Source organism: Hylobates moloch, unplaced genomic scaffold (assembly GCF_009828535.3).
Source record: "Hylobates moloch isolate HMO894 unplaced genomic scaffold, HMol_V3 SCAFFOLD_10, whole genome shotgun sequence".
Classification (NCBI taxonomy): domain Eukaryota; kingdom Metazoa; phylum Chordata; class Mammalia; order Primates; family Hylobatidae; genus Hylobates; species Hylobates moloch.
The window spans coordinates 32494865-32516685 of record NW_026652285.1 but is presented as its reverse complement, the minus strand read 5'-3'; the positions used below and the strand labels follow the sequence as shown (position 1 = coordinate 32516685).

At 44.8% G+C, this 21821-nt stretch overlaps 2 protein-coding genes across 2 annotated transcripts; one reads left to right on the top strand and one right to left on the bottom strand.

Moving 5' to 3' along the window:
• Positions 1 to 9834: 9834 nt before the first annotated feature.
• Positions 9835 to 10794, bottom strand: LOC116474173 (olfactory receptor 13C7-like). Its single transcript, XM_032162642.1, has one exon. It carries the CDS (start codon positions 10792 to 10794, stop codon positions 9835 to 9837), a length of 960 nt encoding a protein of 319 aa, XP_032018533.1.
• A 9569-nt stretch (positions 10795 to 20363) lies between these two features.
• LOC116474172 (olfactory receptor 13C7) lies at positions 20364 to 21317 on the top strand. Its single transcript, XM_032162641.1, has one exon. It carries the CDS (start codon positions 20364 to 20366, stop codon positions 21315 to 21317), a length of 954 nt encoding a protein of 317 aa, XP_032018532.1.
• The last annotated feature ends 504 nt before the right edge of the window (positions 21318 to 21821 follow it).

The window sequence follows — 21821 nt, the reverse complement described above, 5'->3', positions numbered from 1 at the left end:
AAAAGCACTGACATTTTAGGCTTTTGCTATGAGGGAATTTGCCAGGCTGATGAACACCTCACAGGCTTGCTGATGCCCAAGGGCTTGGCTCACAGCAGGAGACTTGCGCGAGGAAGTCTTCCTACCCTGCCTCTTCCTTCAGCCCCTCTGCCCTGGTCCCACATCTTCTAGGGCTTTGCTCCTCAAAGCGTGGCCTGCAGAGTTCAGCAGCATAGACATTACCTGGAAATCTGTTAGAGATGTAGAATCTCAGACCCTACCTCAGACTCACTGAATCCTTATCCACATTCTCAGATAACTCATGAAAACATTCAAGTTTGAGAAGCACCTATCTTAGGAGCTTGCAGAAATTTCAATTGTCAGCTTCAGCAATGTCCACCAGGTGGCGGGTTTGCAGCAGGCACAGGTAGCTAGAGCTGCAACCAGCCACCCAATTCTGAAGTTAGGAACAATTGCTCATGAACTGTGGAGGGAATGAATGGAGGGGCGACCCCAGAGGAGACCCCTAATCAAAGAGTGGCGGGTGATGGGGTGCGAGCCATGAGTTCCCCCTCTCTGGCAGTCCCCAGTTGTATTGTCTAGTGAGAGGGATGGGCTATACCCTCTCATTTTACAAAGAAATCAAGGCCCAGAGAGGGAAGGAGACTTAGCCAAGTGCTCAGCAGCGGGAAATAGTGTTAGGGCTGGACTTGGAAGGCAGGTGTCAGGCTGCCTGGCCTGGGCTGAAAGCACTCCACGGTCTATGCTGACCTGAGCGGCTGCCTCTCCACTCACTCCCCTCAGATGCTCTTTGAACAGCTATCTTGTTTTCTCTGGAAGTGCTAGAAGCTGCTGTTTTAATAATTCAATTCGGATGGCCAGTGGTATTTCCACATGATATAGTTTGGATACTCGTCCTCACCCAAATCTCATGTTGAATTGTAATCCCCAGTGCTGGAGCTGGGGCCTGGTGGGAAGTGTTTGGATCATGGGCAGGTCCCGCATGGCTTGGTGCTGTCTTTGTGATAGTGGGTTCTCCCAAGATTCAGTTGTTGTAAAGTGTGGCACCTCCTGCCTGCTCTCTCTCTCTCTTTATCTTTCTCTCTCTCTCGCTCACTCCTGCTTTGGCCATGTGAAGTGCCTGCTCCCACTTCACCTTCTGCCATGAGTAAAAGTTCCCTGAGGCCTCCCCAGAAGCTAAGCAGATGCTGGAGCCATGTTTGTATAGTCTGCAGAACCATGAGCCAGTTAAACCTCTTTTCTTTATAAATTACCCAGTCTCAGGTATTTCTTTATAGCAGTACAAGAATGGCCTAATACCCCACAATACTCAAGGTCCTGTGGCTAGAATCACTGCCTTGGAAGGTCAACTTTGAAAGGACCTCAAAGCCATGCAGTCTAAAACTAGCTTCTAGCAGGGGAGAGAAACAGCTGAGGTCCACAGAGGGGATCCGACGGCCAGCCCACTGCCCACACCCCCCCACCACTGCCATGTCTTGTCATTAGTTCATTTGGGTTTTTTGTTTGCTTTTTCGTTGCGTTGTCTCTTTGGTTCCAATTATGCCTACTCTCATGTCATAAAGGATTTGTGGTAACCCAAAAATGTATTCAAGGCCAAAAAATTAAAAATAGATAGGTGAGGAAATGGGGCAATGGGAAATTAAAAGTAGAAATGTGGAGGCACTTTCCCTCTAGGTCCTTTGACAGAAGCTTCCATTACTTGTGACACAACAGGGGACACTCAGTTTACTTGTTCGTCCTAGTCCCATGGTTCATGGCCTGGACCTCGGGAAAGTCCCTTCTTTCCTCTGAGTTATCATTTCCCCATGAGCACAGTGAGGTGCTCAGAGATCATATGTTCTGGCCACCTGGGATTCTGACAGTCTGTCACTCAGTTAGGGGTTTCTGAAATACCAGGTTCTTCACAGTAGCCTTCACACCCTTGTTCCTCAGACTGTACATGATGGTGTTCAGCATGGGGGTGACCACTCCATAGGAGAGGGAGATGAGTTTGTCTGCAAAATCCTGCTTGTCTGCCCCCAATGGGTCCTTTGACTTGGGCTTCCCATACGTGAAGAGGATGGTCCTGTAGAAGATGACCACAACTGTGAGGTGGGCAGAGCAAGTGGAGAAGGCCTTTTGCCTGATCACGTTGATAGAGATGTCAGCACAGGCCAACTTCAGGACAGCCAGGACCTCACAGGTCAAGTGGTTGATGATGTCCCCATAGAAGGGCAGGTGACTGATGACATTTAGTCTCTTTCCTTCCCTTAGGGCAGATGGGCCAAGTACTCCTCTGCTCTGGTGATATCAGCCAGGAGTCAGTCCCAGGTACCCTGTAACTCTAGTGCCAAGACTTTAAACTTTTACTGACCTTTAAGTAAATTTCAGTTCACCAGCGAGCCTCTATGACTGACTAGCAAGGGGCCTCCTGCACGTTTTGGCCAAGTTGAAGTTCGGTTATCTCTGAACTTCCCTCCTCCCCATTCCCCATCAGCTCTCACGGAAGAACTGACTTGCTTCTGAGGCTGGTCCTGAGATTTCCCTTGCTTTTTTTCAGGGAACTAAATATCTCTCTTTCAGATTTCTAGGTGCTCACATGTGATTTATCCTCGGTCATCATAAGCTTGTTGACAATCCAGGGGTTTTGCAGTTGGTTTTATTTTACCCTGTGCTTGAAAACCATACAAACTCTATAGAAATCCATCTCCTCCAAGCTCTGCTTTGTAATCTGACCCCTTCCCAGGCTGCTACAGGAGCACTTCCCGCAAGGAGCTCTGAGACTCTCCTGTACTTGCGCAAGCACACAGTGTCTGTGCCACGGCCATTTGGCTCAAGTCAACAGATGGCTACCGAGCACACCTTCTGTGCTAGGCATGATTCTCAGTGCTGGGTACTCAGAGATAAAAATCAAAGTTTCTACTTTAAAGAGCTCGATATTTAGGAGAAGACAGACATGCTAAAAAATCAGTGCAAGGGCTAGAACAGCAACAGCAGCTGTAGAAGCAGTGGTAGGAGCTATTATCAATTGAATATAAATTTTGTACTAGGAGGCCAGATGTGGTGACTCACCTCTGTAATCCCAGCACTTTGGGAGGCTGAGGGAGGTGGATTGCTTGAGCTCAGGAGTTCAAAACCAGCTTGGGCAACACAATGAGACTCCATCTCTACAAAATTTTTTTTTTAGAAATTAGCTGGGTTTGGGGGCATTCACCAGTAGTCCCAGCTATAATCAAGCAGCTTAGCAGCTAAGCCTCAAAAGGCATTTTATAACTCTTTTTCCTTTCCCCTTTCTTCCTCCTCCCACCCCCAGTCTCAAGATATAACTTTGAGACAGACTGCTTATGTGTTACCTTTCATCTTGAAATACAGCCTCGGAATGGGCTGTGAACCTCTCCCTTTCTTTTCCCATTCTGTGCTCCCATGCCTTATGCACATTTATTTACCTAGATGCTTGTTAAGCACACACCGTGCTCACTTATCTGGTCATATGCTTTCTTTGATGCTGCAGAGGTCAGATCCTGATAGGGACCAGAAGACACCTCCAGAATTCTCTCTCCAACAAAAGGTTTCCTCAGGGCTGGAACCCACTCTCAGCTGAAGAGTGATCACAAGATTGACTGTGATTAATTTATAACCTGGTAGGATCCACGATGGCACCAGCCCCTTCACCAAATGGAACAATAATTCAAGATGAGCCATCAGAGTGTCATAGCACCTGGCACCTCCTAGCCCCCCTGGCCTCTTCCACATTCCAAAATGCTTTCTTTAAAAACCCTTGCATTCCCAGCCAGGCACGGTGGCTCACACCTGTAATCCCAGCACTTAGGGAGGCCCAGGCAGGCGGATCACGAGGTCAGGAGATCGAGACCATCCTGGCTAACACGGTGAAACCCCATCTCTACTAAAAATACAAAAAAATTAGCCGGGCGCAGTGGCGGGCACCTGTATCCCAGCTACTCGAGAGGCTGAGGCAGGAGAGTGGAGTGAACCCGGGAGGTGGAGCTTGCAGTGAGCAGAGATCGTGCCACTGCACTCCAGCCTGGGTGACAGAGTGAGACTCTGTCTCAAAAAAAAAAAAAAAAAAGAAACCACCACCACCACCACCACCAAAACCCCCTGCATTCTCTCCACAAATTGAAGAGTGGAATTTGCTGTCTACTCTTCCCCTTGCTGGCATGGATAATAAAGGAATATTGCTCTTCCATATCATAACTCGTTATTATTTTGACTTCTTTCCACAAGCAGTGAGCAACCAGATCCTTTTGCCAGTTCCACAGCCACTCGGGAGGCTGAGGTGGGAGGACTGCTTGAGCCCAGGAGGTTGAGGATGCAGTGAGCCATGATCATACCACTGCATTCCAGAATGGGCAAGAGAGCAAAACCTTGTCTCAAAAAAATTTAAAAAAAAAGAAAAATTATGTACTAGGCACCTTATCTACTGTCATTCTCACAACAACCTCAGAAGGAAAGAGCTATCATATCTGTTCTCAGATGAAGAGAGACAGTGCAATAAAATCCAAAACATATGTCTAAGGAACGGGGGCAGATGTTCTTAATCCACTGGTAAGCCTGTAAGTTGGATCTGAGGCCCAGCCCTATAACTACCCTGTTTTCCTCTTTGCTTTTAAATGTAAAGTTCAGACTAAAAGACTGAATAAATATCCATCTACCCCTGACATCTTCCATACACAGGTCAGGTCAGGATCTGTAGGGTCCCTGTCTGGGCCCCATGTCTCCAAGGTCAGATTCATCTCTGACCCAGGGCTGGATGTTTTGATTCCCCTTGAGCAGCTCCTCTTCCATCCTAGGAAGGAAGCCATATGGTTTATTCCACAGATTGAGTCATGGTTCAAACCTTCATTCTCTTGTAAGAAGAAAGATGAGGGATGCTTCTATTTTGGGATCACTTAAGCCTAATTAATTTGATTTGGAAGTATTCATGTTTGGAGTGTTTGTCAGTGTTTTTCTTTCAGTGGTCATGCAAAATAGTCATAGAAACAGTCACAGGATGGATGCTCTCTGCTTAATCAGGGTTTCCTAAAACACACCACCGTACAGGCCATTCTTCAATTCTGGCTTTTGTTTCGCTCATAGACAATGGTAGGCCCAAGCTTAGAAGGAGCTTTAGGGACTAATCAGGCCAATTCCTGTGCAAAGCATACCGGCCCTACTACTTCCTTGATCATGGTCCTCCAGGCTCAGCTGGAATACAAATGCCCTTCGACTTACAATGGGACAATGTCATGATAAACCCATCATAAATGGAAAATGTTGTACGTTGAAAATGCATTTAATACCCTTAACTTGCTGAACATCATAGCTTAGCCTAGCCTACCTTAAATATGCTCAAAACACTTACAGCAGTCTACAGTTGGGCAAAATCATCTAGCACAAAGTCAATTTTATAAGAAAGTATTGAATATCTCATGTAATTTATTGACTACTATACTGAAGGTGAAAAAAATGGTTGTATGGGTACTTGAAGTACAGTTTCTACTGAATGTGTATCACTTTTTCACCATTGTAAAGTTGAAAAATTGTAAGCCAGCTTTCTTCCGGCACCCTGTGCTAAGAAGAGCTCTATGTACGTAGGACATATTTGTTTAGAATTTATGTATACTTGGGTAATCCTAATCATTAATTTTTCCAGAAGTAAATACCTTGGGGATGAGGAGAGCCATGAAACCTCCATTTTCTTTCTGGGGTCTGGCTTTGTCACCCAGGCTGGAATGCAGTGGCACAATCAGCTCACCACAGCCTTGAACTTCTGGGCTGAAGCGATCCCTCTGCCTCAGTCCCGAGTATCTGGGACCTGTGTGCACCACTACACCTGGCTAACTTTTAAAAGTGTTTTTGTAGAGATGGAGTGGGGGGTCTCACTCTGTTGCCCATGCTGGTCTCAAACTCTCGGCCTGAAGAGATCCTCCTGTTTCACCCTCCCAAAGTGCTGGGATTACAGGCATAAGCACCATGCCCAGCAAGAACTCCATTTTTCTTTTTTCGTTTTTGAGACAGAGTCTCACACTGTCACGTGGGCTGGAGTGCAATGGCATGATCTCTGCTCACTGCAACCTCCACCTCCTGCGTTCAAGTGATTCTCCTGTCTCAGCCTCCCGAGTAGCTAGGATTACAGGTGCCCGACACCACGCCCAACTAATTTTTTGTATTTTTGGTAGAGACGGCGTTTCACTATGTTGGCCAGGCGGGTCTCGAACTCCCAATCTCAGGTGATCTGCCCACTTTGGCCTCCCAAAGTGCTGGGATTACAAGCATGAACCACCGTGCCCGGCCTTTAGAACTCCTTTTTTCTACTGACATCTCCCCTGGTTCCTGGCCTGACCCATGCCAATTGCTTCCAATTATATTCAATTGCTCAAATGGTCAGTTGCTCCATTTATATCATCATTGGCTGCCTTTATGCCCTTCTGTCTTCAGACATGCCAGGCATTTCAGACCTATAATGATGCATAAAAGATGCCCACTCACTTTTGTACAAACAACATTGGCGTTATTTCCTTCTGAATATGCCTGGAACTAGAGTTTATGTTATCTGGTATCAGAGTCACAGAAATACCTCATGTCTTGTGAAATAAGGCTTCCCTATTTTTTAGGCCTAAATTCATATTAAACCTATGCTATTTCTAAGGAGATGAGAGTGGGTGTATGCCAGGAATCACAATTTTTTCAAATTGCTCATTGAAAGGGACTTCTTTAAAAGTCATCAGGCCATCACAGCCCCCACAGAGGAATAGGCTGCTGTTCTGCTGGCCACTGTTTCAGAGAGGGTGTCTGGCAATCAAGTGATCCTTCAGGATGGTTGAGATGGCTCCTGGAAACATCAAACTGCCTTGGCAGAGTGTAGAGGAAGGAGCCAAAAGGCTCAAAGAATTTGGTATGCTACGTGGACTTTTAAATTAGACCTACCAGATGGCTATGTTCCCTAGGAAGTCTAGAGGACACTTTCTTCACTAAGTGAATAAGAAAATGCACTAGTGAGGTGCATTATTGAGAACCTCGGCAGTGTTTATCCTCTGTCAGCCAGGCTGACTGTAGGAGGTGCTGTTTTGGAAGTGGGGTCCCTAGTGTTAACGGAGATGATAATTTTCCAGAATAGTAGAGGCCTGATGGCAGCACTTAACTATTAGGGGCAAGAAGATTAATTACTGTAATAGACAGCAAGGTCAGAATAGCAACCAGAGGGCCTGACCCACAGGAATGTATGGTAATGACTATGCAACTGTAATGTTCCTGGGAGCAAGACAGGTAGGCAATTTAGAAGGTTGTAAATGTAGGTAATTAAAACAAAATCAAGCATGGATGAGCAGAAGCCTGATAACATCTTCCCTGTTGAAAAATTATGATCATTCACTCAATTCCAGACCTAAATTAAGTCTCAGATCCAAAATACCTCAATTGAAGGAGAGGCTGTTCTCTGGGGAAGAATGCCTCAAGGGCATTCCCTTGCATGTATATAGTAGTGATTTTCTCTATATTTCCCTCCAGGGACTTGTGACTATTTCCTTGAGTAGCTGTACACTGGGGAAAATGGAATACCCCAATATTTTGAGGGCTGTTGGTTATAGAATCTTAACTGACACTAATACCAAGGAACCCAAAGGAGCATCTACTGTAGGAGTATATGGAAATCAGGTGATAAATGGGGTCTAGGTCCAAGTTTGTTTCCTGATAGGACAAATGGATTTTTATGGAACTAACCACTGGTAGTCATTCTCCAGGTTTCCAAATGCGTAACTAGCACGGACATACATAATAGCTGGTTCTCACATTTACAGTAGGGATGAGACCTAGAGTGGGATCTGTGACCTCCACCTCTCTCCTGCCTTTGGAAGGAATCTCTCCTCCTTCCTGTTTTCACATCTGCTCTTTCTTCTTCCCCTTCTGGACACCTAAATGTGTCTCTTTAATGGGCTTAGGCTTTTTAAAAAGTGATGGGAACTGGTGAATTCCAGCTGTTTTAATTCTCTAGGCCACCCTCTGTATGTCCTCATTACACTCCCACCAATAAAAATGTATTTAGGGCAAAGACCTGAGTCTTATTTCACATGGGGATGAGGAAGAAAAAAAGAGAAAAGAAAAGGAGAAAGCAACCTAGTATGTACTGGCATGGCTAAAGGACCAAAGTTTGGTAATAACTGACTGCCACGGTCTGAATGGTTCCCCTAAATTCATATGTTGAAACTTAATTATCAATGTGATAGTATTAAAAGGTACAACCCTATGAATGAGATTAGTAACCTTATAAAAGGGCTGGAGGGAACTAGCTAGCCCCTTTTTTGCTTTTTCATCTCTTCTGCCATGTGAGGACATAGTGTTCAAGGTATTGGAAGCAGAGACTGGACTGTCACCAGACATTGAACACGCTGGTGCCTTGATCTTGGACTTCCCAGCCTCTAGAACTGTGAGAAATAAATTTGTACTATTTATACATTACCTAGTCTCAGGTATATTGTTATAGCAGTAAAAATGGATGAAGACACTGTCATTTACAAATATTAAGTGGACTGAAAATAGTCACTATAACACATTAAGTTTCACTCCTATCTCAGTCTGCTCCTTGAGTGTAGAAGGAAGTCATGGACTGAGAGCTCTTTGGGCTGCAAAGGACACACAGCCAATCTCACCAGTGTCGCAGATGGTCAGGGATGACTGTTATTGCTGGCCTGTTATTAGTTGTAGGATTGAGAATTATTTTTGCATTTGCTTCCTCACAGTCTTTTTGGTGTTCCAGAACAATGTGGACATACTCATGGAATATGTGCTGTGTGTAACTGCTATGCATCATGTTGGTTGCATGGACAAAAGTTTGGAAGCTGCTGGCACCCATTCATACAGTACTTAGTTACTGCTTCAGTGGGGTGGCAAGTTTGCCTCTGAATTCTCCTGTGGTGACAATAAGTAGATGAATGCTGTGAATGACAAGATTCTTAGTGCCCATGAGGTCAAAACAAAGCAGCTGCTCAGGTCTCACTATTTCTAGTGCTAAGATGTGAGAAGAATTCCTGCCACAGTGCTAATGCTTACCATTATATGTTAGGGCAGATGACATTTTCCAATTTATCCCTACATGAGAAACAGCAAAGGTCTCTGGGGTAACACAAAATCAGAGTAGAGTAAGTAGCAGTTTTACATAGGACAAAACAACATTGTATTAGTCCATTCTTGCAATGATATAAAGAAATAACTGAAACTGGGTAATTTACAAAGAAAAGAGGTTTAATCAGCTCGCTATTCCACACGCTGTACAGGAAGCATGGCTGGGGAGGCCTCAGGAAACTTACAATCATGGCGGAAGGCAAAGGGGAAGCAATCATGTCCTACATGGCTGGAGTAGGAGGAAGAGGGTGAAACGAGAGGTGCTACACACTTTTAAACATCTAGATCTCATGGGAACTGACTCACTATCATGAGAACAGCAAGGGGGAAATCTGCCCCCATGATCTGATCACCTCTTACCAGGCCCCTCCTCCAACACTGGGGATTACAATTCGACAGGAGATTTGGGCAGGGACACAGAGCCCAACCATATCCTGTATCCTCCAAGATCCCAGTACCACTAAAATTTTTGTTTGTTTGTCTCTTTTGACCACTTCTATAACTCTTATGGATATTCATCAAATTCTGTATCAAAGAATTTAAGATTTAGTCAGTAAAATATAGCTATGATATGACACAGCACGATTCTGTGTAAAGCCAACAAACTAACCAGCAGCCTCAGAAATTTTATGGTTCTTTCCACTGACAGTCTAAGGTCCTCCCTGGTTACCATTTCCCCGAGAGAACAATGAGGAATTTGGAGGTTATACATTCTGGCAGTCTGGGAATCTGTGATAGTCACTCTGTTAGGTGTTTTTGAGCCACCAGGTTCCTCATAGCAGCTTTCACATCTTTGTTCCTCAGGCTGTAGATGATGGAGTTGAGCATAGGGGTCACCACTCCATAGAAAAGGGAGATGAGTTTGTCTACAAGGTCCTGTTTGTCTGCTCCCATTGTGTCCTTAGACTTGGGCTTCCCATACATGAAGAGGATGGTCCTGTAGAAGACGATCACTACAGTGAGGTGGGCAGAGCAGGTGGAGAAGGCCTTTTTCCTCCCCTCAGCTGAGGGGATTCTCAGGATGGTGGCAAGGATAAAGACATGCGAGACAAAAATAAACAGGACTGAGAGTGCAAGGAAGATCATGTTGGCCACAACCATGCTGATCACATTGATGGAGATGTCAGCACAGGCCAACTTTAGAACTGCCAGGATCTCACAGTTGAAGTGATTGATGACATTGTCCCCACAGAAGGGCAGTCGCATTGCTAGGGATGTCTGTACCACAGAGTTGGTGATACCAGCTTCCCAGGAGCTGACAGCCATGGGCATGTAGGCAGCCTTGCTCATGACCACAGGGTACCTAAGGGGGTTGCAGATGGCCACATAGTGATCAAAAGCCATCATGCTCAGGAGGGCACACTCTGTGGCTCCCATGGCAAAAGAGAGGAACATCTGTACTGCACAGGCTGAGAAGGAGATGGTTTTCCTGGGGGTCAGGAGGCTGTCAAGGATGAGGGGGACTGAGGAAGTTGTATAGCAGATGTCCAGGAAGGAGAGGTTCCCCAGGAAGAAGTACATGGGCGTGTGCAGGCGGGAGTCAAGGATGGTCACCAGGATGAGGACCCCATTGCCCAGCAGGATCACCAGGTACATCAGCAGGATGAACACAAAGAATGTCTTCTCCAGCTTTGGGTGGGCAGAGAGGCCCAGGAGAACGAACCCCAACACAGGGGAGGTCTCATTGGACCTGTTCATGGTGCATCTGCTCTGTCACTTAGAGGAACTCAGAGGTCAACCTCAGCATTCTCTTACTCCAAAAGTACCTGGAAGGCCAGGCACAAATCCTTGCCCTGCTGAGCAACTGGGGAATAGTGCTGATGATTTGTTCATCTCTATGGGGTTCTAGGAACAAGGTAGTACAGGTCAATATTTAACTTCTGCTTCCAGTAAGAACAAACAGGCTAATGTGGACTAACTGTCTTGCAGATGACAGTTAGACAAACTGGAAAAAATACATAAAACATTGGAGAAGTAATAAGACAATGAGGAACATAGGGTTACGATTCTGGGGAAAAACAAGGACCTAGAGATGTAAGTCTAGCACTTGTGGCTGTGACTCAACTCGAGCATTTGCAGCTTCTGGAGGGAGCCAGGGAGAGGCTGGGAAGCATTACTGACAGCCTCATGGAGATGGGGAGTAGGTTTTGTTGTGCAAGACTCACCTTGAAAGGCCCCTCACTAAATGTTCTCCTTTTGGGATGGACTCTCAAAGGGCAGCACCATAGGAATAAGGGCAAATCAGAAGGAAACAGACATTTACACATGCTGTAGTTCAGCTTCAGATCTTCCCAAGCCCTGAAATTGAATTGAGGTGATACCAAGTTTTGATGCTCCCAAATGCCTCACAGAAGCAAACATAGATCCACGTTGGAGGAAGATAACATCACCCTAGTCTCTAAATCATTTCCACAAATAATTTTGCAAACACAACATCTGGCACACACTAAAAAAGAATAAGGCACACAAGGAGACAAGAAAACAAATCAAAACTAACAGAAAAAAAGCAACAACAGAAAATAAAGCATCTCTTGGGGCATGTAGCAGCCAAGAGGACAGGTCTAGTGCCACCTGCCTAAACAGCAAGCCCAGGCCACCTTGACACATCCAGTGCCAAGGTCTCAACATTTGGTTGATCCTTTTGTACATCTGTGGCAGCAAGTAGGCCCCTGTGCCCCATGGCCAAGTTGAATGAGAGTTCCCACTGACCCTCCCGTCTTCTCTTCATTCTCCATTGCTTGCAGCAAAGGCATTAACTTGTTCCTGAGACTGTTTACAGAACCCTGGGTCCTGCTCTGTTACTTTGTTTTTTTTTTAATGGAAAGGTTAAATCTCTCTTGATAAAGATTCTTGGATTTTCCAAACTTTGGCCAGGCACCTGAACCTTCTTCTAGGTACATCTGTGTGCTTGCTTATAAAATTCAGTTTCAGCAAAAGGTCCTGCTAAGTCAGTTCAACAAGAACCCCCATCCTCAATATTGATCATCTTCAATGTTTGATGAGGTTCCTTATCCTCCACCATCCCCAGGTTATGTCTGATTACCCTGTCCTCTCTTCAGCAAGATTTCTGTTAGGTCCATTTAGCCAGAATCCCCGTTACCCCTGATGTTTCTTCTTAGTAATTTTCCATCTACTGACCCCCTCCTTGGCTAAAAATTCCCACTTGTGCCTGCTGTATTTGGAGTTGAGCCCAATTTATCTCCCTCACTGCAAAATCCCATGGCAGTGGTCCCTATACATGTTGAGATAGTCCTGAATAGTCTGCTTTGCCATGCTTTAACAAGTACTAATGAATCATTGTCTCCTCAACACTCCTCAGACTTCGAGGTGCTCCTCAAACTATGATTTGTTCTGGAGCAGTAAAAAACTTGTAGGCAACTTGAGCACTACAGTTTTATTAGCACTGTATCTAAAATACTTACGAACCTCCCAGATATCCATCTCTCCAAGAGCTCTTGGTAATCCAACCCCCTCCTCTGTTGTTGCAGGGATGCTTCCTGCCTCATGAGCTCTGAGATACTCCTATGTTGGTGGTAAGCACATTATAGCTGTGACCAAGTCAGTGCCATAATAATTCAGGTCAGGTTAACAGATATTTGTTGAGCCTCTACTTTGGGCCAGGCATAATTCTAGGTGCTGGGAACAAAGAGCTCAAAATCTAGTGGGGAAATAGTCATACAAACAAATACTTTCATAATCATCATCATCATCATCAACCATAACAATTACTTGAACGCTAAGGACAACAGGTCTTAGGGTCTATTTAGTAATTGCTCGCTTTCTAATGCAGAAAGCCCTTTACCACATTCCTGATAGTCGTAGAACCTAGATCTGACTATCTGAGTGATGTGAGGTTCTTTATCTCCTGGTAAGGCTCACTTCATTTTGAAGTAGTTACTCTGTGATATTGAGCTGAAATCTGTCTCCTTGCAACTTCTACCTGGCTTTGTCTTCTGGAGCCCCTAAAGGCAGTTAATCTCTCTTACACACAACTGCCTAAATATCTAGAAATAGCATGGCTTCAGCACGAAGACAAATAAGAATAAATCTCCCTTTTTCTCTTAAGGTCTTAAAAAGGTAGATATATCTCTTAGAGGCAAATGTATCAACCAGGAGCTCGCTACAAAGGCTGACACTGAGAATAGTCCCCAAGCTTGAGGATGGCTGAGGTGCCCGAGACACACTGCTGCTGGGATGTGTGTGTTGGGCAGTGTATCAGTCCCCAGCTGGGTTTCTCACTGTAGGTTGGCCAGCCAACTCTCAAGAACTTGCATCAGATCATATGAAGAAAATATTCCCTCTATGTCATCATTATCAGAGCCAGAAACATGCTTATTATTATTGCCAGATTTTGTATCTAACTATGAAGTGAGAAAAAGCCCAACAGTTTTTATCAAGAAAGGACAACCAATCGTCAGAAGAAGCCTATTAGCTGTATGGTCGCTGGCAAACCCCCCATTTCCTCGGCATGACGGCAGGGTGAGGCCAGATGATCTCAGACATTCTTGCAGGTTGAGGAGGTCTATTTGATTTTGTGAGAATAATATCATACCAATGAAACAGCTTCACATCTGCCCTCCTCAAGCCCCCATTCCATTACAATCAAGTCTGATGATAGAAATGTAACCATGCTGTTGATTAATGGGTGAAAATATATGGTTTGATCGAAGGAATAAGACCTAGTGTTTAATAGGTCAGGAGGGTGACTATAGTTTACAATAAGCTACTATACCTTTAAAGATAGCAGGAAGAGAATAATTCAAATATTTCTAGCATAAAGACAAGTGTAAAGTCATGGATATCCCAACTACACTGACGTGATCCTTGCAAATTATACGAATGTATTAAATTATCACATGTACCTTAAAACCATGTATATCTATTATGTATCAATAAGAAACTGTATTTAAAAAAATAAATATAGCCAATGCTAATGAAAATTGTGGAATTCCTTTCACCAAAACTTGCCCTTACCTTTATAAAAAAACATCGTGAGCAAGAATGATCGATTTTCCAAGGTTTGGAAAGAGGCTACATGTCAGAAACAGTGACACTGGGTCTAAACGCCAGGGTGAGGGCTCAGGACATGTGACAGGTGAAGGGTCCTTTCTGCTTCTCCTGCCTCATGTGCTTGGGGCACAATCTCCAAAGGACTGGCCATCACCCTTAGAAGATAATTTAAATTGCAGTTTATTCTTTGGGACCATTGTAGTCCCTGAAGTCATTTAAGGTTTGGAAAGTGAATTGTACTCAGTTTAGAAACTTTCTATCCTTCTGGGATAACATCCCCAAGAACCAATTATGTTGGCAGCACTGTAGGAAGTCAGCTGTCTGCTCCTTCTCCCCCTCCTTCTCTCCCTTCCTCTTTCCCTTCCTTCCTTCCTTGTCTCCTTTCTTTCTTTCTGAACATCATAATCCCATTAACAGGGTCCAACAATCTGTGGGTCAGTGATTCTGGGATTCAGACCCCAGGTGCTTTCTCTTGTGCTGCAGCCAAGCCCCGTCACCCCCAGTCTGTGCTTACGCAGTGGCTTGGGGCATCTGACTGAAGGACCTTTACTCTCCCTGTAAATGTTCATCTCATTGGATTAAACACCTTGAAGCAACCTGCTGTGTTCTGCCTCAATCCTCACTGGGCACCCAAGTCACTGTCCTTTCAGCTCCCTGTCATCTGTGCATGTGCTCCCAGACCTCTTACGAGTCATGGACAGAATGTGACCCAGGACAGGGATGAGTCTAGAGAATGGGGACTTTCCTTTATTCAGCAAACAATTATTGAGCATATGCTCCATAAAAGGCAGAAATGTGTAGAGTAACCCAGGGTCCCTGCCCTCTGGGAGTGCACCCTCTAGCGGCAAAAGGCAGAAATGTGCAGAGTAACCCAGGGTCCCTGCCTTCTGGGAGTGCACCCTCTAGAGGCAAGAAAGAGGCACATGAAAAAAATACGGTTGACCCTCGAACAGCGCAGGGATTAGGGCGCCGATCCCCATTGCAGTTGAAAATCCATGTGTAACTTTTAACTCCCCCAAAACAACTACTAATAGCCTATTGTTAGACTGAACGCCTAACCGATAACATAAACAGTAGATAAACACATATTTTGTATGTTAAATTTATTATTATACTGTATTCTCATAATAAAGTAAGCTAGAGAAAAGAAAATATTAAGAAAATCATGCTGGGTTCAGTGGCTCATGCCTGTAATCCAGAACTTTAGGAAGCCGAAGTGGGCGGATCGCCTGAGTTCAGGAGCTGGAGACTAGCCTGGACAACAAAGTGAGACCCTGTCTCTACCAAAAATACAAAAATTATCCGGGTGTGGTGGCATGTGCCTGTGTCCCAGCTACTCCAGAGGCTGAAGAGGGAGGATGGCTTGAGCCTGGGAGGCAGAGGTTGCAGTGAAACAAGTTGGTGCCACTGCACTGCAGCCTGAATGACAGAGCCAGACCCTGCCCACCCCACCCCCCACCACACACACACAAATCACAAGAAAGATAAAACATGTTTACTGTTCGTTAAGTGGAGTGGGTCATCATAAAAGTCTTCATCCTCCGTGTCTTCACATTGAATAGGCTGAGGAGGAGAAGGAGAAGGAGGAGGGGTTGGTGGCAGAGGAGGAAGAGTGGAGGAGGTAAAAGGGAGGCAGGACAGGCAGGCACACTCGGTGTAACTTTATAGAAATACGTGGTAATTTCTGTCTGACTTTTTAGCTTTGGGAATTGATTAGCCTTTGGCTACACGGGACATAATCACTTCCTCTTTCATGACAGACAGTCTAAAACTAGTATACAAGGGTAAAGAATATTTCCCAAAGCATATCTGGTCATTGGGATGTCCTTGAGTGGTGATATGGCAGAACTTGGAAGACTCTTCATGCTCCCTAGTGTACACCAGGCACATGTCAAAGATTGAATTCAGGAGGGAAGTCAATGAACCTGCTGCCCTGAAGGAGATGTTTCAGAGTTGGTAGAGTGTTCTAAGATTTCTGAGGCCAAATACAAAAGTAAAGATGTAAAACTTCTTTGTATAAAAGATAAGCAAAGCTCCAGCTGATCTGTCAATACCTGACATATCTGTCCTAATTGGAACAAGCTTTTTACCAACTCAGGAAGCTTGCAGGGAACAATGATTCCCATGACTGTGGCTCCTAAATGGAGAGAGAGAACATAAGGATGTTTCTCAAAGCTCCATTATTCTGCAGGGATCATCTAAGACATTAGAATTTACTGTGGACCCAAGGGGTATGATTCTAGAGACCTGTAGTCACAGAATGAAAAAAGGAAGCGAGGAAGAAGCTAACCATGACAACAAAGTGTTTTCAGTTCAAGAATGAGATACAGAGTAAGTCCAGGAAACCGAGCTCACCAGTCATCATTTTGATTCCTGCTCTTTGCCACTATGATCATAAAGGCTAACTCTACTATGGAAAAATGAGGGACATAGTTGAAAGAACTATTGACAAATAATGTCATCACTGAGTTTCCATCCAGAATGAAAATAATGAATGCAGGTGAGTTCTGGAACATGAATTAGACAAACTAAGGGGGATTCAAACATCAAGATTCAAGTTCACGATTCACCAGGAAGCCTATTAGCATTTCATCTTGGAAATGGACCACCAGATCCTTGAGGCTGAAGAGAAAAAGAGTTACAAAACCACCTATATGTGCACACACACATTATGCATGTAGATGTGTGAATAGAGCTATGCACATGGACACACCCAGAGAAAATAAATTACACAAGTTAATTTCCAGAGTTCAGAACAAAACTGGACATCCCAGGAAAGGAAGCTTTTAAAGTTTAGAGGAGAGAGAGTTCTATGGGCAGAAATTGCCATGGGAAATTTCCTGGAGGAGATGATTCTTTGCCAGGCAAGCCAAAGGGATCTCTGACACATTGACAGAAACACAGTGTTCACAGCAGGCAGTAGAAGGAGTAATGTGCCTAGTTCAGAGCCGTATCTTCAGTGTAGCTGCACATATCTACAGTGATTTATTGTCCTTCTGTCTCTGATGGGCTGATACACAAAAGAGGAAGTGATTATGTCCCATGTAGCCAAAGGCTAAGCTAACACCCAGGATAGAGGTGCAGGGAGATAAGCAGACTTTGACCCAGGATGAGAAAAAACTTGTTGAACACTAATGTCCTCTGGAAATAGGAAAGACTTTTGAGGAAGTAGGGGGCTCCCTTTTACTGAACCACTGTTTTCTAGATATTTTACTCCTTTCTTTCCTTGGCTTCTTCCTCATACTTCATAACCATCCTCTACATACTAGTTATTTATTGTTGTATAACAAACTTCTTCAAAATTAAGTGGCTTAAAACAACACACATGTTGTCTCACAATTTCTGTGGGTCAAGATCTGATTATAGATTAATTGGATCCCATGCTTCAGGGTCTTTTACAAGTCTATAACTAAGGTTTTCACTAGGGGTGGGATCTCATCTGAAGGTTCAACTGGGGAAAGGTTTACTTCCAAGCTCACTTAGGTAGTTGGCAAGATTCAGTGCCTTGAGAGTTGTTGGGCTGAGGTCCTGAGCTTAAGTTGGCCAGAGACCTCTCTCAGTTCCTTGCCACATTTGTCTCTCCAATCCGGAAGTTTGTTTCACTAAAGCCAGCAAGTGAGTATATTCTTTTGGTTAAATGCAAGTTACTCAAGGGGAGAGGACGACACAAAGCCATGAATACCAGGAGGCAAGAATCACTAAAGCCATCTTAGACACTGCCTGTCATACTCCAGATTCCACCAACATAGAATGTCTTCCCTGGACTCTGTGCTATCCCTCCTGTTCCATGAAGCTGTTCAAACAAATGCTTTGTTGAGGTTGTGGAAGAAACAAGCAAGCCAAGAGCTGTGCCAAGCTCTGTCCCCAAGATGGTCTTCTCCTTCCTCCCATCCCTTGCCTGTCTCTTCATGTGTAAATTCTCCCCCATTGTTCAAGGACTTGACAGAGACTGATTCCCCATTGAGGTCTCCCCAGGGCTTTATATAGAAGTTCCCCCAAAATGTCCACAGCCATGCCCCTGAGCACTTGATTTGGAATCATTGTGCCCACAGCTGCTGGTCCCATAGTGCATGGACAGAGGGCATTCCTAAATAACATTTAGCAGCCGGGCGCGGTGGCTCATGCCTGTAATCCCAGCACTTTGGGAGGCCGAGGCGGGCGGATCACGAGGTCAGGAGATCGAGACCATCCTGGCTAACACGGTGAAACCCCGTCTCTACTAAAAATACAAAAAATTAGCCGGGCGAGGTGGCAGGCGCCTGGAGTCCCAGCTACGCGGGAGGCTGAGGCAGGAGAATGGCGTGAACCCTGGGGGGCGGAGCCTGCAGTGAGCCAAGATCACGCCACTGCACTCCAGCCTGGGTGAAAGAGCGAGACTCCGTCTCAAAAAAAAAAAAAAAAAAAAACAAAAACAAAAACATTTAGCTCTCCAGCTTCTTTTCAAGAATTTTTCGCATTTTGAAGTTTGCAGAAATTCAAAAAGGACATGAAACTGCTTTCTCTAACAACCCTCAATAGTCTAAGCGTGGAAAGTTCCAACAGGAAGAAAGAAAGGAGGAAAAGAAGTCTTTCTGGAGTGTTTTCGGCATAATTGGATCTTGGGGACATTGTCTCAGAAGTATAAAAACTTACCTGACTTTGTACAATTCTACTTCCAAACTTTTAATCACTTCAGGGAGCATAATAGTCCCAATCGCAGCACTGATTTCAAATTGCCTTTTTCATATTCTGGTTATTCATTTGGAAATTTTGCTTAAAACATAAGACCAAGACTGAGTAGGAAGAACTAGCTTTCACTCTTTTCTTCAAATCAGAGGTGGCCATCTCAACCTGAGTCTTCCAAGCTAGTGCTGCTATTTCTGGCCCACACACTGTTCCTAAGCCATGGGCACATTTTCTCAGTAGGCTTCTGACAAAGGTAAGTGAGTGTTCTTATAAGAGTAATACTTAACCTTTTTATTAGCACAATAACATTCCTAACTTCTGACTTGATTTTCTAAAGGGATTGGGACTTGAGAAGGGAAGGAATGAAGCAATTTCAGCACTGTCACAAAGACTGAGGTCCATGCAAAACTCTTTCTTCTTAGGTCAGAAAATCTAGATGGCAAGAAGCCTATGAAACTTTTCAGTCTTAGTTTATGGACTTACCTAACTTTAGAGACTCCCCCAGAAATAAGATGGTCATATGGTTTTAGAGCCTCTTCTGTTGACTTTTCACGAACTCAGGCAATTCCAGAAGGAGGTGAAACCACCATCACATGAATGAGAGAAACTCAGAAGGCTGCTGGCTTGGTTTAGAATAAAGAATGTACTGACACTTCAGAGCTCTGTAAATAGGAATCAGGCCGTTTGGGAATGTAGTGAGCTCTTCATCACTAGAAGAGATCAAGCTGAAAACCCATGCATCAGTGTTCTGCAGAGGAAGATCTAGTATGGGACAGAGGGTGGGGCTAGATTTATTTTGGGGGGCATAAACAGTGTCAGGATCTACATCTGGGTGACATACTTAGGTTCAAGAACTCTTGATTCCTGTGTAGACACTCACCCCGACTGCCTTAGTTATCAAAGAAAACTAGAGTTCCAGAAATTGTGAGCCACTATGGGTTTCTGGGGCCAGCCTCCTATTTATCTTCATGAAACATCAGATTCAAATATTAGAGACATATTGAAATTTCCAGAGCATGAAGTTACCTTGGAACCCTCTCCCCTTTCCCTTGCATCTCTCCAGTTCCAGTCTCCTCTTTTCCTGCAAGACCCAGCTGGGGCTGGTGTTGCCCATGAGAAAGATCTTGGGCAACAACCGGAGTTTGTTTTTTATAAAAATTGTCTAACGAGAAGAAATAGTTATAAGGTGAGGATTCACAACTAATCAAGTCACTAGTATTTGGCACAAAGTTGGAGGAACATGGAGCAAACTTTAAGTCACTTTTCTGATCAAAGTTTAATGAGATAAATTGCCTTGTAGGACATAGCATCCCTAAATGAATGTGTTCTGTGTTTTCGTCACTGATCACATGTGTGACATTATCATAGTCATCATTTTAAACCTTGTGCATTTGGTGACCTGTGGCCCCAAAATAATTTTTTATTTTGTTGTCTCTTTTTTCTTGGAAATAAATATTGTGGACTTTCAAAACTGTTTTCTAATGTCTTAGCCAGACTGGAACCCCAGACCAGATGCACTGGTCCTATGCAAGGCAAAGAATGTTGAGTTTGGACCTCTAAGTATTTCCTTCAGTTGACAGAGGAGATACACTATGGTAAGTGCCAACCAGACAGCCTCTCTGACAGAGTTTGTTCTCCTGGGCCTCTCTGCCCACCCAAAGCTGGAGAAAACATTCTTTGTGCTCATCCTGCTGATGTACCTGGTGATCCTATTGGGCAATGGGGTCCTTATCCTGGTGACTGTGTCCAACTCTCACCTGCACATGCCCATGTACTTCTTCCTGGGGAACCTCTCCTTCCTGGACATCTGCTATACAACATCCTCTGTCCCCCTCATCCTTGACAGCTTCTTGACCCCCAGGAAAACCATATCCTTCTCAGCCTGTGCAGTACAGATGTTCCTCTCCTTTGCCATGGGAGCCACAGAGTGTGTTCTCCTGAGCATGATGGCATTTGATCGCTACGTGGCCATCTGCAACCCCCTTAGGTACCCTGTGGTCATGAGCAAGGCTACCTACATGCCCATGGCTGCCAGCTCCTGGGTAGCTGGAAGCACTGCTTCTATGGTGCAGACATCCCTTGCAATGAGGCTGCCCTTCTGTGGAGACATCATCAACCACTTCACCTGTGAGATTCTGGCTGTCCTGAAGTTGGCCTGTGCTGATATCTCTGTCAATGTGATCAGTATGGGAGTGACCAATGTGATCTTCCTGGGCGTCCCGGTTCTGTTCATCTCTTTCTCCTATGTCTTCATCATCACCACCATCCTGAGGATCCCCTCAGCTGAGGGGAGGAAAAAGGCCTTCTCCACCTGCTCTGCCCACCTCACTGTCGTGATCGTCTTCTACGGGACCATCCTCTTCATGTATGGGAAGCCCAAGTCTAAGGACCCGCTGGGGGCAGACAAGCAAGACCTGGCAGACAAACTCATTTCCCTCTTCTATGGGGTGGTGACCCCCATGCTCAATCCCATCATATACAGCCTGAGGAACAAGGATGTAAAGGCTGCTGTGAGGAACCTGGTATTTCAGAAACGCTTTGCCTAGTGATGTTTGGGGGAACAGATGTCCCCACAGCTCTTTGCCTCTTGGCTGCTTTCACCGACAAATCTCAGAAGAGCATGTTCCCTAAAGAAGATACATGTGAAGAATGACTACCAGAAAATTGAAATACTCAGGTAATAGAGCACTTTAGCTGTGATTGGACCCAATTAAAATGTTGAAACCTAGAACCCAGGGGGAGTGTGGCTTGAGGGGATGGAAGCAGAATGCTGCTGGATACACAAGGAATGATTTTTCTGTTTCTCCACTGTTCAAGTCTGAATTCACCCTTGTGAGCAGATGGTTCCTCTGTTTTAGGAAAAACACCCTAGGGTACTTTCTGTTACAAAAATGTAAAGCCAAGATTCTACTCTTGAAAGGAAGCACTGAAGACACCATGGGACAGAACTTCATGACCCCGCCCACCTCCCTAGCACAGTGCTTCCCAACCTGTGTCTTGCCATGGAGCACATAGAAAACAATGGGATGTGTAGGCACCCTGGGGTGAGT